The sequence below is a fragment of the Pseudopipra pipra genome, chromosome 1 (assembly GCF_036250125.1).
Source record: "Pseudopipra pipra isolate bDixPip1 chromosome 1, bDixPip1.hap1, whole genome shotgun sequence".
NCBI classification, from domain to species: Eukaryota; Metazoa; Chordata; class Aves; order Passeriformes; family Pipridae; genus Pseudopipra; species Pseudopipra pipra.
Window position 1 is genome coordinate 60,485,600 of NC_087549.1, and position 23,719 is coordinate 60,509,318.

General features: G+C 36.9%; 1 protein-coding gene across 5 annotated transcripts in view; it reads left to right on the top strand.

Annotated features, from left to right (window-relative positions):
* ZNF236 (zinc finger protein 236) overlaps positions 1 to 23,719 on the top strand; it is a 70,672-nt gene that overhangs the window by 44,786 nt on the left and 2,167 nt on the right. For 2 of the 5 annotated variants that reach the window (XM_064658250.1, XM_064658268.1), the window contains exons 19-32: positions 74 to 225; positions 341 to 553; positions 1,068 to 1,347; positions 1,785 to 1,888; positions 4,248 to 4,613; positions 5,463 to 5,608; positions 6,812 to 7,055; positions 7,755 to 7,934; positions 8,725 to 8,877; positions 9,516 to 9,706; positions 10,457 to 10,588; positions 14,839 to 15,036; positions 20,672 to 20,801; positions 23,530 to 23,706. In XM_064658250.1, coding sequence (XP_064514320.1) covers positions 74 to 225; positions 341 to 553; positions 1,068 to 1,347; positions 1,785 to 1,888; positions 4,248 to 4,613; positions 5,463 to 5,608; positions 6,812 to 7,055; positions 7,755 to 7,934; positions 8,725 to 8,877; positions 9,516 to 9,706; positions 10,457 to 10,588; positions 14,839 to 15,036; positions 20,672 to 20,801; positions 23,530 to 23,706 — 2,666 coding nt within the window. Of the gene's footprint in view, positions 1 to 73; positions 226 to 340; positions 554 to 1,067; positions 1,348 to 1,784; positions 1,889 to 4,247; positions 4,614 to 5,462; positions 5,609 to 6,811; positions 7,056 to 7,754; positions 7,935 to 8,724; positions 8,878 to 9,515; positions 9,707 to 10,456; positions 10,589 to 14,838; positions 15,037 to 15,147; positions 16,134 to 20,671; positions 20,802 to 23,529; positions 23,707 to 23,719 lie in introns of those variants that run through there. The other 3 variants (XM_064658260.1, XM_064658286.1, XM_064658277.1) reach the window with 3 other exon arrangements.

Genomic DNA, 23,719 nt, shown 5'->3' on the forward strand with positions numbered 1-23,719 from the left:
CGTTACAGAATTTCCTGAATCTTTTATGGCTAGTAATTGTATACAACTAATGAAAACAATTTTCTTCTAATAGATGTGAATATTGCAACAAGGGTTTTAAGAAATCCAGCCATTTGAAACAACACGTACGATCACATACTGGTGAGAAACCTTATAAATGCCAACTCTGTGGACGTGGTTTTGTTTCCTCAGGAGTTCTTAAGTCACATGAGAAGACTCATACAGGTAACAGAGTATACCAGCTCTATATTAGCTTAAACCATGTTTGGGTTTTGTAAATGTCCTGTGTAAGCAAACTTAAACAAATAGCATGCTACTTATTTGTTTCTGTTACTTTAAGGAGTTAAAGCATTCAGCTGTAGCATTTGCAATACCTCCTTCACAACTAATGGCAGCCTTACCAGGCACATGGCAACTCACATGAGCATGAAGCCTTACAAGTGCCCATTCTGTGATGAAAGCTTTCGAACAACTGTTCACTGCAAAAAACATATGAAAAAACATCAGACAGTCTCCTCAGCTGTAGCAGCAGCTACAGATACAGGAGGGGGAGGTAATTTATTTCACTTTTACTTTTACAGTCCTTACTCCATAAGAAATACAGATGTTTTGGTGGATTACATGAATGCTGTAACAGTAATATTACAAAATAGCCTTCCAGCATGGATAATGTCTGATGTCCAGAGCTGCTAAAATTGCTGTGTTATCTAAATTGTTTAAAGAAATGTTTTCTAGGATCTGTCCAGTGTATTCGAGGTACTGTATGTGACATAGTTACTTTAGTATGTCACCAAAGTAGAACATTTTTTGTCCTAAATTACTTATACCCGTATTAGTTATTGTAAAAATAAGAATCAGAAATTCAGCTTTTTTTTTAAAATGAAGTACGGACATGAGTAATTAGACCTTTGAAAGAGATTGAAGTCCAAGCACGTAATGTAGTGGCGATGTGTTTAATAATAAACCCTTCTATTTTTTGTAATTTCAGCTGATAGATTAAACTAAACAAACATGTTTTTTTGTTTTGGTTTGATTTTTTTTTTTTGCCTTTTTTTTTTTCTTAAAAGTTGCATGTGTTGAAGATGATGATGAAAACTCTGAAAGAACTTCCAGAAAATCTCGTCCTGGTGTCATAACTTTTACAGAAGAAGAAACAGCAGAACTGGCAAAGATTAGGCCTCAAGAAAGTGCCACTGTCTCAGAAAAAGTTCTTGTCCAGTCTGCTGCAGAGAAAGACAGAATTAGTGAGATCAAAGATAAGCAAGCAGAACTGGAAGCAGAACCCAAATATGCCAACTGTTGTAGTTATTGTCCCAAAAGTTTTAAAAAACCCAGTGATTTAGTCAGGTAAGGAATGAAAAAGTTTTGTGTGTTTTTAATTTGCTAAATTGTTCACCAGAAACTTAAGCAATAATAGTTTCATATAACTCTTTATGTCTAAGTTGAATTTTGACTCATATTTACATAACGTCAAGATATAAAATACATTTTCTGACTATGACTAACCCAGCCTTTTCATATTTATTTTCTTGCAGTATTGAAATTATTATTATGAAGTTTTTGAATAAATTATTTTTTCTTGCTATAAGACCTGCATGTAAAAGCATGTAAAAATCAGTTGGAAAAAAAAGGCAAATATTTCAGTTTTCTTTACTTGTTCTGCTTAGTGTTATGATAGTATAAGTATTTAATTACTTCTAAAATTAGTAAGATAGAAAATAAATATTTTTGCAAACTGACATAAAAGTAGAAATTCAGATGTACATGTATTCTGGAATTATTAGGCATGTTCGTATCCATACTGGAGAGAAGCCGTATAAGTGCGAAGAATGTGGAAAGAGTTTCACTGTAAAATCCACTCTGGATTGTCATGTTAAAACACACACAGGTCAGTAAGATTTTGAATGTCTGTGTTTAGAAACTGGTTGCTTTCTTGACCAGCTGTTTTCAGTACAAATCTTGCAAGGAATGGTATGTTTTCGCTGGGATCTAGCATATGGCACAATGAATGGCAGTAGTCAGTGAAATTTTGTACTTATGGCATCATCAAGTTAATCATATTAGGACATTTTGAAAAATCCATATTATTACAGCCTTCTCTATTATTAGGCTTCTAAAGCAGTCATACACTTAGCTTCTGCAAAAATTATGTGTGCAAGTATCCATAACATTTTTGCATCAAATCTTCTGTAGCATTTCGATGATAAATGATTTTCCTGAGCAAGAAGGTGGAGTTGAGGGATTTTATAAAGTTAAACTAGAGGAAAAAAATGATAAACATTAATGTTTGCGCTGCTAAGTAAATTGAAAAAGAAGAGTACAAAAAATTTGAGCGTTCAGCTGTTTGAATCATGCAAGTTGAATATAAACCTAATATCTGTAATATTTAGGTTTTTACAGTAGTTTCTCTGTATTCCTGAGAGAGGTCTGATTTTAATAGAGGTGTTCTTCAACCCTAATTTTGCGTTAATTAAAAAACCCTCTAAATCTTTCATACTTGTTTTCTTCTTACCATTGAACTTCTGTAATAAACCCAGTCCTGAACTAATTAATTTCTAAAACTGGCTACAGTTTCATTAAGCTTCATTATTATCTCTTTTCAAAAGTACAAAAGACAAGATAGGAAGCTTTTAATACTGTAATACATAATTATTTTGCTCATGGAAGCTCCCTCTCTGTTGCACTATATTTGTATTTTCTTCTGTTGTTTAGTAAGAAATACTACTTATGTGTTACATCAGATCATCGCGTAGATTAGTATCTTGTCTCAGACAGTAGTGGATACTAAGGATAATCAAAAGAACAGGGCAGGCATTTGGTCATGTATGTCCAGATTCAAGCAGTTGGAAAGTTGTGGGACTTAACAAGAGATTGCATCTCTTTGTTCACTATCTTTAATGGAATATTTTACATTAGATTTGTCCAGAGTCAGGTAATAATCTCCTTGAATATTTAAATAACAGGACTTCAGATGTTCAGTTTGCTCTTTCCTGCTTACTTTTTTTTGTTTTCTTCTCTCTCGCTTTTATTTTTTTTATTTCCCTTTTCTACCATTGGGTGGGGGTTTTTTTATATAGTGAGAAAGACTGCTAGATGGCTTCCTTTGTGGCACCCTGAATGTGGTAGACAGCTTTTCTGCAGCCCAGATTCCCACTGTCTTACTGGCTCATGTTATTGGGCTCTTCTGCGTTATTTGAAACAGAACATTGTCAGAGAGTTTTACTTAGTTTTGATGAAGAAAAAGTGACAGCAGTGCCAGGGTTTTGTAATCTAAATCTGTCATTTGAAGTAGGTTGAATTGAATTCAGGAATTTGATGAGAGATTCTTCTGTGTAAATGGAAACTAGAATTCAATACCGGGAATCATAGGCACACATTGGTTTTGTGATTTCTTTATGAAATGCATTGATTTCTTTCCCTTGTTTAGCTAGAAAGCAATATTGTGCTGGAAGGTCTGGGAATTTCAGGAGTTATAGGGAGTTTTCAGCTGCAGTGGCATGTTTTCTGCCAGATATTTACATTATGCTTTTTGTGAATTGTACAACTGTGGATTTGGTTAAGGAAATAAACTCCATAGTTTGCTGTTACTTGTAGTACATTAACAATTCCATTTGAGACCAAAGATTTTTTTCAAATGTTATGCAATCTGAAAGGAGAGAGGATAAGGAGGTCTGTATATGTATAGGTCAGATTTCTGTACTTCTAAATTACTTTGAGGGGCTGGTATTTTTGTCTTATGATGTTATCTCACTTAATTTTATTCATTTCCTACCTGTAATCCATTAATTCTAGTCAGTATTGTGGCATTATTGAAACAGAAGAATAAAGCTGCTGGAATTAAAAAGGAAATGAATAGCCAAGTAAGTAGAAGCCAAATGCTGAAGAGGTTGAGATAAAACTTTTAGTTCTCTGGTTTACGAACTGTGTAGTTAGAACAACTGGATTAGTCAGGAAGGTGAGATGAGGAGGAGGACAGAGGCATGAAGGTCACCAAGTTTGATTCTGCATGAAAGCTTTTACAGCATACTGAGTTTTAGTAATAGGAAAAAATTAATATGCCCTTCATTGAGATCCTTAATTCATTTGAAAAACAGACAAGATTATAAAGAAAAAGTCCAGTTATTTCAAATTTATTCTGTTCAGATTAGTCCAGAATATGTTGGGGTTTTTTGTTAAATGCATGATTTAGTGCTATCAATATTTTAGAGCTTTTATAACTTCCCTTTCTGTTTTTGAAACTTTTCCAGGCCAGAAGCTTTTCTGTTGTCATGTGTGCAGTAATTCTTTTTCTACAAAAGGGAGTCTAAAAGTCCACATGCGTCTGCATACAGGAGCAAAGCCCTTCAAATGTCCACACTGTGATTTACGGTTTCGTACTTCGGGTCGCCGGAAAACCCACATACAGTGTCATTATAAACCGGAGACAAAGAAAGTTAGGAAGCCTGTTGCCCGCACTTCAACTGAAGGACTACAACCAGTCAGCCTTCTTAATTCATCCTCTACAGACCCTAATGTTTTCATCATGAATAACTCCGTTTTGACAAGTCAGTTTGATCAAAATTTACTTCAGCAAGGACTTGTGGGCCAGGCTATTCTGCCTGCTTCAGTGTCAGGTAAAAATGGATGACGTGGTGGTGGTGATGTTGAGATCAAGTTCTGAACTTTGCTTTCTGTTAGAGGTCAGAAAGTTATGGCAAACACTGCTTGCCAAACAGGTAAGAGTTGTACTGAATTCATGGTTCGATGCACATTGGTGACATAAATAGAAATTTATTTATTTAAGAACGAAGGGGAAAACGTATACAGTTCACCTAAAAAGATCTTTTTGTTTCTGCTGTGGTGTTGCACTGCAGAGAGGAAGAAATTATAGATAGCAAACAGCTCTAAAGTACTTGTATTCCTTTTGGTAATACTCTATTGCCTTTTTTTAAAAAGAGGAGAAGCAAAACAGTTATTCTGTTTCTCTGCACCAGTTATTTACATGAATAATGAAGATTTTTGGTTTTCAAATGCTTACATACCTTTATTTCCATGTTAGTACGTAGGATGAACTTTGACACTTTGATACTGAACAACATTTGTGCTGTGCAAAATGTGGCAGTAGCTTTCGTGTGTATATTCAGAGTCAGAATGTAAATATCATGTGTGAGTGCTGCTGCGTTTAGGTGCGGCACACTTTCCAATGAAATTTATACCAATTTCTCCAGATTTCCAAAGCTATTCTGGAGGAGTTCTTGCTTTGTAAGATACTCGCTAGTTGTTAAGTAACAATCCTTAAATCACACAGAATTTATGAAGCTTTGAAACAGGCAGTCATCTACTTCAGATTGTTTTTCTTGGCATAAAATAAATGTTGTCTACGTAGCTTTTGTCTTGATTTAATTTATAAAAATAAACAAACTAAAAGAGGTAGTCAATACTGATAAATAAAAACATTATAATATAACTGTTTTCTTTGGTAGCTGGAGGTGACTTAACTGTGTCCTTGACAGATGGTAGCTTGGCCACTCTTGAAGGAATACAGCTACAACTTGCTGCTAATCTGGTTGGACAAAATGTTCAAATTTCTGGAATAGATGCCAGCAGTATTAACAACATAACATTACAGGTAGGTTGCTTACAATTTCTTGCTTTTAATTTTATGGAGTCACTTTGAGGGCTGAAGAAAGTTTAAGGAGCATACATAATTCTAGAAGAGTGAGGCACATGACAATACCTTGCTGTGTGAGTTATACAGTGTTAGAAGACTTAAAAAATAGCTGCACAATGGGGTATTTTTCTGGTTTGGTTTCTTTCTTTTTAATTTTTTTTTACTCATCTGGGATTTTGGCATATTGCTTTAAAATATGGGTTTTTTCTTTTAACTGCATTTTGTCTCTTCACTTTGAAAGTACTTTAGACTCTCACCCAGCTCACAAAAGGCATCTCCCACTCCGATCCCCTGAAACAAGCCCAAATTATTGCACAGAATAAGACACCTGTGTAATTATGCAAGTTTTTAATAGTTGGATTCAAAATTTCAATTCCTATTGAGGTTGTAAAAGGAACAACAGAAAAAAGATGAGATGATTACATTTAAAAGTTTGTATTTGAAAGACGTGAAACAATGATTTTTAGGAACTTGGTTGTGTTTGATTAGCTTCACAGAATCGTTGAGTTTAGAGAACTGTAGAGATTGCCAGGTACAACTCCAAGGTTAGGGAAGGGACATCCGCAGAATTGTATTGAGTTGCTCAGAGTCTTTCTACTCAAGGAGTTTTTAGCGTAAAATGAAGGCATTTTAATTTTTGTTTTTCTCAATCACTAAATGTCCGTGAAGAGTAAAATCTGTCTTTAACTATAGACAGCAGTATTTGGATTGTGAATTGGGACCTTAATGAGCCCTAGTAGCTGAAAAAAAATAAATAATTTCTGGTATCACTCTTCTTTCTGCTCCATGCCTTTTCACTTTCAATGGCTTGAAGACAATGATAAACATTACATGCACTAACAAGACAGTACAGAGTACCAGCAGTGTGTGTACCTGATGCCTTCCATACTAATATGTAACTATGATCCTGATTTCTCAAACGTTTTGCTGACGGAAGAATCTACAGGTGAATCTGAATAGATTTGATACTTAGTGACTTAAGAGACTGGCTATATGCTGACACATAAAAAATAAATTTAAGTTTTAAATGGTTAATTATAAAGTTTAAGAACTGTATCTACTCTATATGCAATAAATATGAATTCCGGATTTATGTTAAGAATATTCATTTTAATCTATCTTTTTTTAACTTCAGATTGATCGTTGAAACTTGTTTTTCAGATTGATCCAAGTATTCTACAGCAGACGTTGCAGCAGAGTAATTTACTTACTCAGCAACTAACTGGAGATCCCAGTATGGCTCCACAGAATCCCTCCCTCCAGGCAACAGAAAGTGCAGTGCCAGCTAATGTGGTTATTCAGCCCATATCAGGCCTGTCTTTGCAGCCCACGGTAACATCATCTGCCAATATGACAATAGGATCCCTGTCTGAGCAGGAGTCTGTGCTGACAACCAGTGCAAATGGTGAGAAGTGTCAATAGTTTTATTGTGCTTTGAATTTCTTAGTTCTACTTAGTGGTATTATCCACAGTGAGAAAATGTTACCCCTTGCCTACCCCCCCCAACCAGATACCTAATTTAATAAAATAAACATGCAGTTCTTGCATGAGCATCTTCAGCAAATTTTACAGCTTTATGTGTTACCCTTTGCTAATATAATTTTTTTCAGAAGGTGGATTAGAGAGTAGGTTTATATTAGATATTTATTAGGAAAAAATTCTTTACTCTGAGCATGGTGAGGAACTGGAACAGGTTGCCTAGAGAAGTTGTGGATTGTCTATCCCTGGAAGTGTTCAGTGCCAGGCTGGATGGAGCTCTGAGCAATCTGGTCTAGTGAAAAGTGTTGCTGTCCACAGCAGGGGGGTTGGAACTAGATGCTTTTTAAGGTCCCTTCCAACCCAGACCATTCTGTGATTCTATGTAGTGAAAATACTTAAGAACTTCCAAAGTCTTAAGAAAAATACAAAATCTTTGTTCTGAAAATCTTAACTACAGAGGATTAAATTGGATATGAAAATTTATCCTTTAGAATGCATGTTCTAGCATCTCCCTTTGACTACATCATTTATTGTAGTTCAGCAAATAATGCTTTAAAAGATTTTGTCTATTATAATGAAAGGCTCTTCATGGATTTTTTTTTTTTGTTCTACCCCTTATATTTAGGTGCACAGGACATTTCTCAAGTCATAACTTCACAGGGTATGGTGTCATCTTCAAATGGACAACATGAGATAATGTTGACCATAAATAACTCCAGTTTGAGTCAAGTTCTAGCTCATGCTTCAGGCTCTACTAATGCGACCTCATCAGGAAGTCCTCAAGAAATCACTCTTACAATATCTGGTTGGTATTTTTAAAAATCTTTGATGTGGTACCAGATCTCTATTTTACGAGGTAACATTTGAAGATAGTTAAAATAAAAAAAATAAAAGTTTGTATTTTGATTAATAATATTTCTTTAATAGATCTAGTATAATATTTAGTGCATTTTTCTTTTGCTTTGTTTTTTATTTTATTTCCTTTTGTTCCTTTTCTCTTTTCTCTTTTTTTATGTTCCGTAACATGTTTAGTGTTTTTAAGTGTCATGACAATAATGTCTGTGTTCTTCTGCTTGATCATGAATGTTCACTCATCTAAGAAATATGGTGTCCAACAACTGATAGATTTGGTTTTCAGTTTCTGTGTTTCAGTTTTTATGTTTTATGCTGGTTGACCATCAAGCAAAATTAACACCATGTTAAGTGATGTCTTTACAAGACTTGTTCAATGCAATTCATTATCTATATAGCAGTTCTAAAAAGTCACACTAACCACATTTGGCCTTTGGTTTGCTGGATTTTTACTGATTCATGAATTTGGTATCTCAATTCTAGATAAGTAAGATCCATACTTGTCTAAATATTAGTAATCTCAGGTATTTCTGTAAATCTTAGGATCTAGATTGTCATAATTACATCTATATTAGAAACTTGTTGCACCTCTGCATAAAAATCTGCATTTGTAGAAATTAATTTTATGTTTTGGTTGTATTTTCTACTTTTATTATTTTATGATCTGTTGTTTTTAGTTCTAAGAACAGTAGCAGAATAATGTTGAGACATTTCCAGTTATAATAGGACTAATTTCTATTCAGGCCAAGATCTTATTCAGCATAATTCTGGAGGCAGTGATCTGAATACTGGCTTAAGGCTAACAGCGCCAACCATCAGCAGTCAGACTACAGGTGCTACATTAACTATAAGCAATGACCAGCTGCTTTCTCAGGGCCCTTCACTAAATGCTCCAGGTATGCATATAAAGATTTCTGTAATTAGAAGTGGTAACATTTTGTTAAAAAAATAAATATTAGACCAGATAACTAAATATGAAATGGTATAATCTTGCACATTATGATTCAGGAACTACAGGGCTTTGTGTGTTTTTTTCAGAGTCTTTAAATTGTTATGTCAGTTTAAATGAACTTTATTCCACATAGTAAGTAGAAAATGAAAGCAAGAAGACGTATCTTTTAGTACTTCAGGGCAGTTAAAAAAGTATTGAAAGGCTGTTTCTATAAATTGGAGGACAGAAGAATCTTGTGCATTTGCTGCAAATGTGATAAAATATCAAAGTCACTCTAGTATTCAAATTTTGAGTTTTTAAATACATATATGAATTCCTACCTATATCTGTTTATATACACACAAACACGTGTTTGGTCAATATTATGTCTATCAAGCTACATTTAGATGAAATTTTTTTAATTTTATCATCTGACTCTGACAATTTTAATGCTCGATTAGCTGTTTGACTGGTTTAGTTGACTCCAAAATAGAAAGTCCTAGCGAATGAGAAATAGAAATTAAATTCACTTAAAATAAGTTGGCAGCTAAGAGGTTTTTTATGTAACAGATTTTTTTTTTTACCATTTTGCATCTATTCCAGAACTTAATACAACAGGTGGAACAAACCTTCCTTCAACAACACCCATATCACAGTCTGCAGTTTCTGCCCAGAATTTGGTAATGTCTTCATCAGGAGTTGGAGGAGATGGTAGTGTCACTTTGACTCTTGCTGACACTCAGGGAATGTTGTCAGGTGGTCTTGATGCAGTTACACTTAATATCACTTCACAGGTAAGACATGCGTTTCTGAACTGACAGATAAAGTGATATTACTGTCTTTCAGGGCAGGAACTGGAAATTTTGCCTAGAAAATAATTTTGTCCTGTAAATACATACTATTTGAAAACGCAGTTAACTTTCCTTCTTTCTGCCAAAGATGTGTGCATACTGGCATCTAGAAACATGAACTGTTTAAACAGAAGTGCAGATAAATTTTGCAGGGTTATTTTTTTTCATTGAATAGATAAGTTCTACTGTTTTAGTGATGAACTGTGTACTTCATCATCACTATTCAGTAATACAGCACAGTACTCCTAAAAATATTAATTACTATTATTTAATATGGTAATTTTTTTCTTTTCCTCTTTGTGAACATGAGAGTTGAAGAGCAGCTGCAACAGTTCCTTTCACAGCAACAGGACAGAATTTAATTGACTATCTTTAATAACAGGTGGCATTATAAAAAAATTATAAAAATAGTATGGAGTATCATCTCCCCACTAGCTTTACCATTAGTTTCATTTTTATCATAATGTAATGTTTTTGTGATGTAATAAAGAGCCAAAGACACATTGGCAATACAATCTACAGAGTGGGGAGATTGAAAAAATTAGAAGTCTAGAAAGTGAAAATTTAGAGTCATTGTGTGGTTGAAATCTCAGTGTAGATGAAAATTTACGTGACTACAGTTAGCTGTTTAAATATACCTGTTTAAATATATAATTCTGCTGCTTTTGTTTTTTCTTCTCACCTCTTTGGTAGGGTCAACAGTTCCCTGCTATACTCACAGATTCCAGTCTCACTAGCCAAAGTGGATCAGGCTCACAGCAAGTTATACTGGTGAGCCATACACCCCATCCAGCACCTGCAAACTCTGATGAAATAACGTATCAGGTAGATACTATATATTTCTGTATCTTTTTGTGGACAAAAGGACATTATTTAATCAAAATACTGTAATAATTCCTTTATAACCTGAATCATGGAGACTGATGTCATTCTCAAATAAGAGTATTGGGAAGAGGTTCTCTGTGACTTCCTAGTCACACAGATTCTGTTTCAAGTTTTGAGTTAAAAAATACGTATACATACACAAAAAAGAAATGCAGTTAATAATGTGTTTCTTTCTGTAAATTACATGACCATGCTCTTAACACAGACTGCTCCAAAAATTTCTAAGTTGGTATTTTGATAACAAAAACAGACAAAGTAGGGAGCTGTGGGAAAAAAATAGCATCTATTGGTACATGTTTTACATTTTTTCTGCAACCAAATTGTTTTAATAGTGGTGCAACTAAAGTCTTTTCAGCTTCATATGTGTTGGAATCTCAATAGAAACTTTTACATATGTAAGATAGTATTAATATTAGAAAAAGTAGTTCAGACTTCTCTTCTTGAAGACCCACCAGCCTTGTTTCCCACCAGCTTGGTGATGCAAACCCTGAAATAGGAGAAATGGGAGAGGCAGATGGTGACCCACAATCAAGTGAAGAAGTGGTGGACTGCACTGGCAAGCAGAGAGCAAGATATGGATAAGTTGTGGCTGATACAGGCACAAGATACTTCAAAAGTAATAAGGACTGAAGGGAGGGGGCCCACCTGAAGTGTATGTGTATGAATAAAAGTGCTGAGATGGTGGCTTTAGAGAGGAAACTTCAACACTCTGCTTGGAACAATGTTCACAACTAGTTGTCTCTCTGAAGTGCCTGTGCACTGATGCATGCAGCATGGGAAACCAACAGGAGGAACTTAGAGGTCTGCATGTAGTTGCAGGGCTGCGACCTCATTGGAATCACAGAGTGAAAGTGCTACAGCTTACACAATTAAAACACTACCGTGCCTGGATTCAGGATCTTTAGGAAGAGCAGGCTGGCAAGACAGCAACAGGAATGGAACTCTGCCTGAGTGGTGAGCCAACTGAGACCTTATGGGTAAAGACTGGCTGGCAGACCAACACGGGTGACTGTTGTATTAGCCATCTGCTACGGATCACCTCACGAGGAAGAAATAAAAGATGGAACTTTCATCTTGGTCTTGGGCAACCTACCCTGGCTGACTCTTCTTGAGCAGGCAAGTTGGACTAGATGACCTCAAAAGGTCTTTTCCACCTAAACCAATCTGTGATTTGCAGTCCCTGGTTCACATGAATTACTTTGGCCTGTCTAAGATCTGAAAGGCAACAAACAGGGCACAAGGAATCTAGGAAACTTCTGGAGTGCGTTGATAATAACTTCTGATACCAATAACTGAGAAACCAGCAAGTGGATGTGCTCTGGGGCTGATAATTGCAAACAAGGAAGAACTGATTGGAAATGTGAAGGTCAGGGAACATATTTTGTTGCAGTGACCATGAGATTGTGGAGATCAGGATACTGAGGGAAGGACACAAAACAAATGGCAAGATCATAACCTGGAAATCAGGAAGGCAGACCATGGTCTGTTCAGTGATCTGCTGATGTGGTGGGTTTATCTTGGCTGAGTGCCAGGTGCCCACCAAAGCTTCTCTATCACTGCCCCTCCTCAGGGATAAAGAAATTAAAATGGGAAAGAAAATAAAATCAAAAGTTCATGAGTCAAGATAAGGACAGAGAGATCATTCAGCAGTTACCTGACCATGCAAACCCAGTACAGTATGGAATAATCATATATTAAGTAGATCTGGAGAGGAGGAGGACCAGGAGAGCTGTTTGATTTTAGATATTGTCTTCCGTCAAGCTCAAGAGTCACCAGTCCCAATATGTAGGAAGATAAAGGCAACAGGAGGCCAACATGGATGAACAGGGATCTCCTGACAAAACTCGAACATAAAAAAGAAACATACATAAAAGGAAGCAAGATCAGGTGACCTTGAAGAAGACATCATTCAAGGAGACAGAAATGAGTTTGAGAAACCCGATGTTCACCTGGAGTTGAATCTAAAAGGGATGTAAAATGTAACAAGATGGGATTTTACAGGTATATCAGCAGCAAATGGAATATGAGTTGACCTGGTACTGGTTTGGGCAGAGGTGATCCTCATGAGCTGAACTGATGGTTTCAAAAAGAACTAAGTCCATCTCTAAGCCAGTCATTAGTAATGTTCCCTCAGGTTCAAATACTGGGTCTAGTACTGTTCATTAACGTTCTTCATTTAGTGACCTGAGTGGTAGAACAGAGTGCATGCTCATCAGGTTTACAGAGATAGAAAACTGGAAGGAGTAGTTAACAGACTGAATGGTTGCGCTGCCATGCAGAGGAACCTCAGCAGGCTGGAGAACTGGGCCTATAGGACACTCATGAAGATCAACAATAGGAAGTGCAAAGTTCTGTCCCTGAAGAAGGACAATTCCATGCATTAGTACACACTGAGGGCAGGAGGAAAGCTTTTCAAAGATGGACCAGGGGATACTGATATACAAATAGTTGACCATGAGCCTGCAGTGCAGCAAAGAAGGCCCAGCAGCATCTGGGATTCGATAAAGGGAGTGTTGCCAGCTGGTCAAGAGAATTGATCCTCCCCTCTTCTCAGTACCAGTGAGAATGTATCATCTGGAGTGCTGTGTCCAGTCCTGGGCCCACCAGTACAAGAGACACAGATGTACAGGAGTAAATGCAGTGGAGAGATACAAAGATGAATAAAGAATTGGTGCATCTAACGTAGAAGGAGAGGCTGAGAGAGCTGGGACTGTTTGGCTTAAAAGAGATTCTAGTTGAGGGGTTCTTACCAATGTACATACATACCTGATGGGAGGGACTAAAGCAGATAGAGCCAGGCCAAGAGGCAATTGGCACAAATTAAAACAATTCCATCTAAGCATGAACCCTCTTTTACTGTGAGGGTGTTTGAATAGGAATAGGTTGTCCAGAAAGTTCATAGAGTCTTCATCCTTGGTGACATTCAAAACATATCTGGACATGGCACTGGGGACATTTGACTAGACAATCTCTAGTCATCCCTTCCAATTTGAGCTATTCTGTGTTTCTAATAATACCTTGTGCATGTGATTTTTTATATTTGCATATGCTTATGAGTGTGAGTTCTTAATTCCAGCATTCAAATACTCTGTGAATATGGATATTTTAAAGTGTAACATGAACAGATTTTCTTACTCTTCTGAATTTAAAACTAGATTTTGTGTCTCAAGATATATATTCTTTCATGAATCAGGGTGTCATTTCATAAGGCTTATTATCATATCACTTGTAAAGTGTGACTGTCTGTGTAGCACTGTTGTAATAACTCAAAATGTAGTAATAACGTAAGCTAGTTGTCAGTCTGTGCGATGTTGTTTTATTTAATTATGGTGACTGTTGATTGACTTTCCAACATTTCACACTTTTCCTGAGAACATCCAGCTAGCTGGAAACACACACACAAGTGTTTTTTGTAATTTCTTTCAATGTGTTTTATCTTGCATCTTTGATTTCTAGTATGGATAATATTCTACTATGTTTTGTATCTTTTCAAGTTTAGTTTATCCTGAATAATTTATTTAGAGTACTACTTCCTTCATCTTCATTTGTTGCTTTCTGTGTTACTGTATTTAAGGTTCTTCTGTATAAAGTTGAAGGAATTTTGTGTTAAATTATTTGAAGGAAGTGAGATTTTCCCAAACATTTCTCATTAATTAAAATGAAACAAAAATGCAACACAGCACTATCCAAATTCTATCAATTATTCATTATGTTTCACTACTTCTAGAGGCGGAGCTCTACTTCATTATGAAAATAGAATCCCCAATAAAGAAATTAAATAGAAAATATTCTTCTCCTGTAAAATCAGAGATACTTTCTTTTCTGTCTGAAACATTTTTGGCTTTGAATTTTCTTTGGGGAGAAATGTGAGAATCATCTGAGATGATATTCAGGAGTATAAAACAGAATGTAGAAAAATATTGTTACAAACACATTCTATTTATAGTTAGAATAATTTGATCATAGCTATTATTGTAGTTTTCTTAAAATACATATATATGTCATTCTGAAGAGCAGTGAAATAGAAATTCATATTTACATACAACTTATGTATGTAAATACTTCCTTTGTATTTGTAAGTTGCTTGTAAGTACTCTCAAAAAATTGGTTGAGGTAGATTCAGAAAAATAAGTCAATGTTGTGGATGTGCCTATGAAATTGTCTGATAGTGTTTCTGTAAATCGTTGTAGGTGACAGAGGTTTCCCCTAATGTGACTAAAAGCAGTCAAGCAGAAAAAGAAAGTCGTGGGCACCAGTGTTTTGAGTGTAGTCAAACCTTTTATTCAGTGACCATGCTGACGCACCATTGTAAGGAGGTTCATGGCAAGGAACGAATACACGTTTGCCACATCTGTAATAAGGCCTTCAAGCGGGCAACACATCTCAAGGTATTTGGTAATAATAGTTGATTGTTCTGTTAACTCCTTCTTTGTTTTGGACTTTTTGTGACATTAACAAAAGGTACCTGTTATCCCTTTGTCTTTGCTTTCCTTTTACAGTGTGAGAGGTGTGCATCTGAGAGAGGGAGTCTAAGTGATAATGTATACACAGATAGAGAACTCTCTTCTGGAGCACGGAGAGGATTTTAATGCATATATTGACTACAGAATGAAAAATGTGAATGCCTGTCATGCAAGTAGTAGTGCCAGGAAAAGATTTCACTTTAATTGCATATGAATATCATCACTGCTAATCCTGATTTTCAGATAATCTTTTGGAATCTCAGGAAGCTATCTGCTATGCACTCATCATTTGATTTGTAGATTCTGCCTTGTGGGTGGAAGTGACATTTGTAGAGGAAGCATTTGTTTTAAAATATCCTTATGTTATTGCTGTTGTCTAGGATATTTTCTGTGTTCTGTTTTCTAGATGATGAACAACCAGATACATTGAAGTCTTTTCAAAAAATTAATGGCGTATTTAAGTTCCTAATTGGATTATAGGATGTTCCTGTTAGGGATATTGGGCTGTACTAGACAAGTGCTATGTTCAGGCCAGTATCCTATCTCTGAGAGATACTAAATGGAAGTTATTTGAAGAAGATCTTTAGGAAGAGAGCAAATATATAACTTGCCCAGAATTTTGCCAGCTTCCCAGAGTTTATAACAGGAAATTCCTAGAGCCAAAGGCAATGTCTTTGTACTAAGTAGCTTTTAGGAGAGCTCTTCAATAGATTTCCTTTAACTCCAATATCGTATTTTAAGGAAATATGCTCCGTTTGTGAAGTTCACCCCCTTGGACTGATTATGTCTGTCAACCGGACTATTGGACCTTGGGGAAACTGTCATAAAAATGTGTTGTTGTGAAACTTCTTGTTTAGAAGAATTTTTTCAGGGAAAAAAACCAGTATTGGTACTTGTTTTCCTTAAGTAATGATAACAAAACCCAAATATCGGTCTCTCTTCAATTTGTTTTCTTAGAACTGGCTGTTGTTACATTTTTTTGTCATAATTAAACCTTGATTTCTGTTATATACTGGACCCAAGTTAAAGATGTGACAACAGAACTTCCTACCCTTGTATGTCCCTTGGATTATTATCCATCATTGATTTTTCAGGTAGGCAGCGATGAAGTTGCAATAAGAAGTTCAAAGACAGTCACAAGAGACTTCATGGCCTTGGAACAACTTTTTAAGGGATCAGAAGAACAAGTAATCTTTTCTTCTATCCTTCCGGTTGCAGGGAATGATGAAGGAAGAGACAGCAGATCAATAACTATCTGAGACTGGCATCACCTGCAAAATTTTGGGGTTTTTGATTGTGGATTGGTCCACATGACAGCAGGCCTGCTGCAGATGGGCTACACTTGTCTCAAAGGGGTAAAAGGATCTTTGAAGAGTTAGCGAGGCTTATTGAAAGAGCTTTAAACTAGGTTTGTAGGGGGAAAGGGATAAAACCAGTCTCACTAGAGATAAAGTTGTGGGTGGCACACCAATGTTTGAGGAATCATATGCTAGCAAGGCCCTTCAGTCTTTTCCACAGTGCTGAGTACACTGGAGCATGTTTGAAGCGTCCCTGTACCAGTGCATGCAGCACCGTAGACACCTCAGTGGAGGGAGGGAGAATGGCCAATGACCTGAGACACAGGTCCATAGGGCAGGATGGAATCCACCCATGCTACTGAGGGACCTGTCAGAAGAGCTTGCCAAACCACTTTCAATCATTTATGAGGAGCCCTGGCTCCAGGGAGGTCTCAGTTGACTGGAGGTTAACAAATGTGACACTTGTCTACAAGAAGGGCTGGAAATAGGATCCAGGAAACTACAGGCTTGTCAGCCTGATCTCAGTGCCAGGAAAGGTTATGGATTAACTCATCTTGAGTGCCATCATGTGGCACATACAGGACAGTCAGTGCATCAGGCATAGCCAGCATGGGTTTATGAAAGGCAGGTTCTGCTTGAGTAATTTGATTTCCTTCTATGACAAGGTGACTTGCTCAGTGGTGGAGGGAAAGGCTGTGGATGTTGTCTACCTGAACTTCAGCAAAGCCTTTGACAGCATTTCCCAGAGCATTCTCCTAGAGAAGCTGTCTTCCAATGGCTTGGACCGGTGCACTGATCACTGTCTGTATGGCCATGCCCAGAGTGGTGGTGAATAGAGTTACATCCAGCTGGTGGCCAGTCACAAGGCTGTTCTCCAGGGCTCAGTACTGGGACCACTTCTATTTCATATCTTTATAAATGATCTGGACAAGGGGAATTGAGTGCACTCTCAATAAGTTTGCAGAGGACACTAAGTTGTGGGGGAGTGTTGATCTGCTGGAGGGCAGAAAGGCTCTGCAGAGGGATTTGGACAGTATGAGATTCAACAGGTGAAGTGACAGGTCCTGCACTTGGGTCACAACAATGCTATAGGCCAGGGGTGGAGTGGCTGTGAAGCAGCCCAGTAGAAAAAGAGCTGGGTCAACAGCAGTTGAACAAGATCCAGCAGTGTGCCCAGGTGGCCAAAAAAGCCAGTGGCATCTTGGCTTGTACCAGAAATAGTGTGGCCAGCAGGACCAGGGCAGTGATAGTCCCCCTGTACTTGTCACTGGTGAGGTCTCACCTCGAATTCGGTTTTGGGTCCCTCACTTCAAGAAAGACAATGAGATCCTGGAGTGTGTCCAGGGAAGGGCAGCAGAGCTAGTGAAGAGTGTCAATTACAGGTCTCGTGAGGAGCAGCTGAGGGAGCTGGGGTTGTTTAGCCTGGAGGAAAGGAGGCTCAGGGGAGACCTTATAGCTACAACTACCTGAAAGGAGGATGTAGGCAGATGGGGGTCAACCTCTTCTCCAAGGTAACAAGGAATAGGACAAGAGGAAATGACCTCAGTTGTGCCAGGTGAGGTTTAGATTGGCTATTAGGGAAAAATTTCTTCACTGAAAGCTTGTCGAGCATTGGCACAGGCTTTACAGGGAAGTGGTTGAGTACCCAGCTCTGAAGGTATTAAAATATGTAGATGTGGCACTGTGAACAGTGGCTTAGTGGACATAGTTTAGTGGTAGGTTAGGACAGTGCTGGGTTAATGTGTGGCTTTGATCTTAAGGGTCTTAAAGGACAGTTTCATTTACCACTGGACCATCATGTACTAAAACAAATTCCACACATTATCAGACTCTTCTTCATTAAGGTGTTCCAGAATGTCAGCTGTAAGCAGTCTTTAACAGGAAATTCAGCAAAGATGAAACCATGGGGTTTGGCTTAGGGTTTTGGAAAGGGTTCAGTGACCTCTTACTCATGGTCTTCATTTTATACTGGATAGTATTCTGGAGATCACCAGAAATATTAAGGGCACTGCCAGACTTCAGGCTTTTCAGAAAATCCAAATAAGAGGTAAGGGTATCAGTCTTTAGATGCCAGTACTTAATTATATGGGTTTTTTTCCAAAGGTATCAGTACCAGCAGTTTCACAATTATCCACAAGAAAATCTTCTTTAGAGATTATGTATGAACACCCCTACCACCCACCCTGCCCAAAAATTTTCAGTCCAGTGACTTCAGTTCCCCTTCTGATGTGGGTGACTGTTCTGATTTTACAGCTTCAGAGAGGAGAATCTTAAGATGTGCATTGGACTAAACTGTCCAATTCCATATCAGTATGCAGTGGAAATATCTGCAAGTTAACTGTAGATAAAAGTTAATATCTGCAAGTTAACTGTAAATAAAGCACAGACATGATTCTAAGATGAAATTAAAACAGCACTATCATCTTATTAAAACAATGGAATGAAATGAACTTTCTGCCAATCTTTCAGAGGTGGTTATAAATAATGTTTCAGGATAGGTAGAGTGGGAATAGGAGTGACATACCAATGCATGTGTGAGGGGCCGGGGGCCCTTTCAAAGAAGGTTTCCTGTTCTTATTTTCTAATTAGATAATGCTGGTTTGGAACCCCAAGGTAGTTCCTAGCTGATGAATATGAGAATTACACAAATAAACTTGTAAAATGTCACATGAACAATCAATGAAATACTAAATATGTCTTTAAAGAGGCGCTTGAAGTTCAGAGCATTGTATTCCCATGAACTCTTTTTCAAAAGTATATATATTTTACAGGAAAATTATAAGAGATTGACAGATCAGTGGACCTGAACTGCATCACAAACTGTTCAGAGAAAGATGACAGAAAGTTTTATGGTGGCTATCTGAATGCTATCTTGTTTGCTTTCAAGTAGAAAATGGTATGGGGGGGTTGGGGTTTTTTGGGGGGGTTGGGTTGGATGTTTTGTGGTGGAAGAAAGAAGCAACCAGTTTCTGTTAATTTTTCTGGAGTAGGTCATAGTTTACTTCCACCATTTCAAAGCTTCAGGAGGTAAGAAACAAGATAAAAGCAAAAGATTTTTTATTTCCACATAAACCGTGGTTTACGAATTACTGATTTTTCTCAGAAGACCTTATATTATTTCCCTGTAGTACTATATTATATAATTACTATGATAATAATATTCTTCCCTGTAACTGTCTCGCTGATTTTCCAGTGTAAACAAACTCTACAGATACAGTTTGACTCAGTTCGTGGAGTGAGGAATAGGACTCCATAGACATCAAGAAGGCTTATTGTTTAGGTATAGTAAAGACTAATTAATAGTTTAGTCTGTTATGGATAGACTAGAAAAGAATATCCACACACATTTTAGAAAGTGGGCAAGTATTTGCAGTACTGTTTCACAAACAGTTCTTGATTAGATTTTTTAAGGTAAATATATATGTATTTGCTTTCTTTTTTAATTTGAATTCTATTTTGGTATTAATAGAGATATTTAAATGAAAAAATTAATAGATAACATAAGATACTGTTCTAAATTTGCAAGTCTTCTGGGTCCAGCATCAGTGAATTAAAAACACTGAAGTTAGAGCTGTTATTAATGCTTCTTCATGAAGGTAAAACATGTCATATCCTCATTCTGCTGTCTTACCTATAAGGGCCTTAATGATTTTCTTTTCATTTTTTTTCTTTTTTTCTTCTTCTTTTTTAATTAAGAGTTCATTATGAAGTGGTTCTATTTGCATCTTGGCATTGTGTGGCTGTGTATGAGTGTATGTTGTGATAGTCCCCTGTTTGAGGCCTCTACAGTTTCAGAATGGTACTAATTCAGGTGCTGAGGAATACCTATGTATCAGACAAGGAGGGAGATGGATACAGTGGAGGAGAGAGGGGAAAAAATCCTATATTAACTTAAAATGCAGTTGTCAAAATACCTCTTTGTAGGTGAACAAAGCATTTCAAGAGTTCTGGTTCAGCTTGTTTTATTTTGCTTCAGATAATTAGTGAAGGGACTAACGTATGCAAAAAAAGCAAGACATACATGGTGGAGTTGTTCAAATGTAAATGTAAAGATACTGGTGCATCAGTCTTGCAAAGAGTTGATATACAAAAATAATCTCTCATTAAAAAAAAAAAATGCAGGCTTCCATTTTCTTCCAGCTTGTCTGCTGATGACTAAGATTATCTGCTTTTGTCTTCAAGGTGTGAATATATTGTTTATGTTAAATACTGACATTTTTTTAAGTGGTCTGAAATTTATTTTTTTTTCTGTACTGCCTTAGGAACACATGCAAACCCATCAGGCTGGACCGTCGCTGAGCTCCCAGAAGCCTAGAGTGTTTAAGTGTGATACTTGTGAAAAAGCTTTTGCTAAGCCAAGTCAGCTGGAGAGACACAGTCGCATTCACACAGGTAACAACAGAAATTATTTTTATCTCATGGGATTTTCTTATGAATATAAGGGTGTTATGTTTGGAGTCCTCACTTATGCTTTCAGCTCACTGCATTTAAATATCAGCTTAAGCTTAAAAAAACCCAAGTAAATTTCTAGCCCAAAATGTTTAGAAGTTAAAAGGAGGAACAGCAGACTTGAAATCTCATGATGCTTCACTAAGCTTATCTGTATTTTGGGACTGGCAGTAGTGCAGTGGTAATGTGAATGCATGAGCTTGTATGTAAAAGTTTGAAACAGATTAATAAGAGCATATTTTAAGCCATTGTTTAAAGTGGTGTAAATACACTGGATATGACAATCTTCAAGCATATAGAAGAACGAGCAAATGAGTGGGTGTGCTCAGTGATGTTAAACAAGGAATGGACTTGACTGCTGATACTGACTGCTGTATACAGGGCTTCATTGTCATTGAGCTACTTGCTCAGTTCATCTGTTTCTGATGCCAGTGCTTTTAATCTGTTGTTTTCTTTTCCACTTAAGTATTTTCTTCAACTGGTAATCTGTAAATAAAGATCATGCTGGCTTCTCCCAGGGAAGCCATCACATTTTCTGTGATGTAAGTGCTTTTCAGGTTGCAGCTTCTGCCCTGCTACAAGTTGAGAGCTGTACATAGGATGTTAGCCCAGCTGCCTCCCCTGTCACCTTCTGTGCCTGAAGAACAGTGTTCTTAAGAACACGAGTTCTAAATATAGGAGTCAGTTCTCCAAAACAAGTTCTTTCTTTTCCCTGTCACTGCTACCAAGAGTGAGCTGTCATGGCTGCTAGAGTTAAAAAAGACAGGGGAAAGCTATCTGTGTTGCTGTTAAGCTGGATGGGACTCCCACAAAAGGATAACCATCTCTTTCAGTGAGTCAGCCAGAGCTTTCTCTTTCCCCAACACCAAGCTGTTTTGTGGTTACTGTGATAGAAAGGAACATTCTGGTTATACTGGGGACAGGAAAAGAGAGAGACAGGAGTTAAAATCCAAGGAGACTAAAATTCTTCAGAATTCCCCAGTAATTTGCTTTCTGCATAAATGGCCTAAATAACACAGACTCTTAAAAAAGGAAATGTTCTAGTTAAGAGTACCACAAAATATTCAGAAAGCAGGAGAGAACCAGTTTCCATTCTCCCTGCTTTGATTCATGCTGCCCATTGTAATGGGCAAAGAGCACTTCAGGAAGTCTGGGAACAGAGCAGAGTCCCTTTATGCATCTGCACCATCATAGGAGAAATTCTTTCTGGTTTGGAAGGACTTGTAAATTCACTTAGTAAATCCTTAGATATTTTTGTTTCTTGTACCTGGGTGCTCATGGGCTAGGAATGCCACAAACTGTAACAAACCTTGCTAAATTCATATTTATGTTTCTATTTCAACACTGTCAGACAACATATCCATATGATAGGACTATGGACTAGGATAGGAAAGGCTAATGTAAATCTAAACTGACTTGCTTTCATAAAGGTACCATCTTTGTCTGTGAGAAAGTGTGATTTCTCTCCTGGTTATACATTTTTAACCATTTCTAATGGGCAATACCTACTGAATCGGTGGTTAGAAGAAAAAGCATTATTTCTCTGAATAACTCTGAATATCTCGTACTTTAAGATTTACCAATGAAGAGCGGTTTGGAGAAATGTTGAAATTAGAGGGAAGCAGATGCTCCCAGTTCTACCTAAAAGCCATGTGGTAATCCATTACACAACACAAGAAAGGCTGTTCACTTTAAGTGAATAAAAAGAATGGAATCAAAAGTACTTGAGGAAACCTAGATTTCACTTCAAACTAGTGAAATAGTTGGTGACAAAAAAGAAAGAAAACTTCTGTGCTTTAAAGGACCTTATGTTGATTGTCCGAGAAATTGGATTTGGCATGCAGGCTACAGTGGATGTGGGAACACTAACATACAGGTAATGAAGGGAGAGAGAAAATCATCCTTTAAGAACAATTGTGGGAAAGTATTCATACTCCTGCTTGTGCTTTATCATGCTAACTAATGACCAGGTGTATATCTAAGTTCAGAAAGTGCTTTTAGCTGTCCTTAATGACATACAACAATGTGTCTTTCATTGATCTCTAAGGTTGGGGTGATGAATGTTTAATCAAAGGTCAATTTTGCAAAGTAGATATTTTTAAACATTTAAATATTTTTAAATGAATACATTCGTGCATTTATAGTTAGAAATCAGTAGTATTCTGGTAGATTTGGATCAATCCTTTGGTAAGATGTGGGAATCACTAGTAGCTGTTGGCATAGGAGGCCACAGGTCCCATGTGGAATTAGCAGAACACTTTTTTTTTTAACATATTTGACTTTTTAGTTTCTTACAGACATCAGCTTTGTTAATTCTAGAACATTGCTTTATCTGCATGACTCTAAATGATGTAAAAAGCTGAAGGTTTCCTTGAGTACAGAAAAGTCAAACTGGTAAACTGATTTATTTGCACCTCTTAAATAATTTACTTAGATGATAAATTGGATAGGAAAGATAATATCAGTGATTTAGTACTTATGTAAGTATTCTGACATTTTATTTGGAATTTTTACTGACAATATGGAGCCGTAGCACTGTTTAGAGAAGGTCTTAAGGAAAAAGGTCACGTCTGTTTCATTTCTAGGTCATCTTGATGATTTTTACTGAATTCTGAACTGTATTTTACTGTTGAAATGAAAAATTATTAAATATGTTTTTCTCTTTTATAAGGGGAACGGCCATTTCAGTGTACACTATGTGAAAAGGCATTTAACCAGAAGAGTGCCCTTAAAGTCCACATGAAAAGGCACACGGGAGAGAGACCTTATAAATGTGATTACTGTGCGATGGGATTTACACAGAAAAGCAATATGAAACTGCATATGAAACGGGCTCATGGTTACACTGGTACGTAGCATAG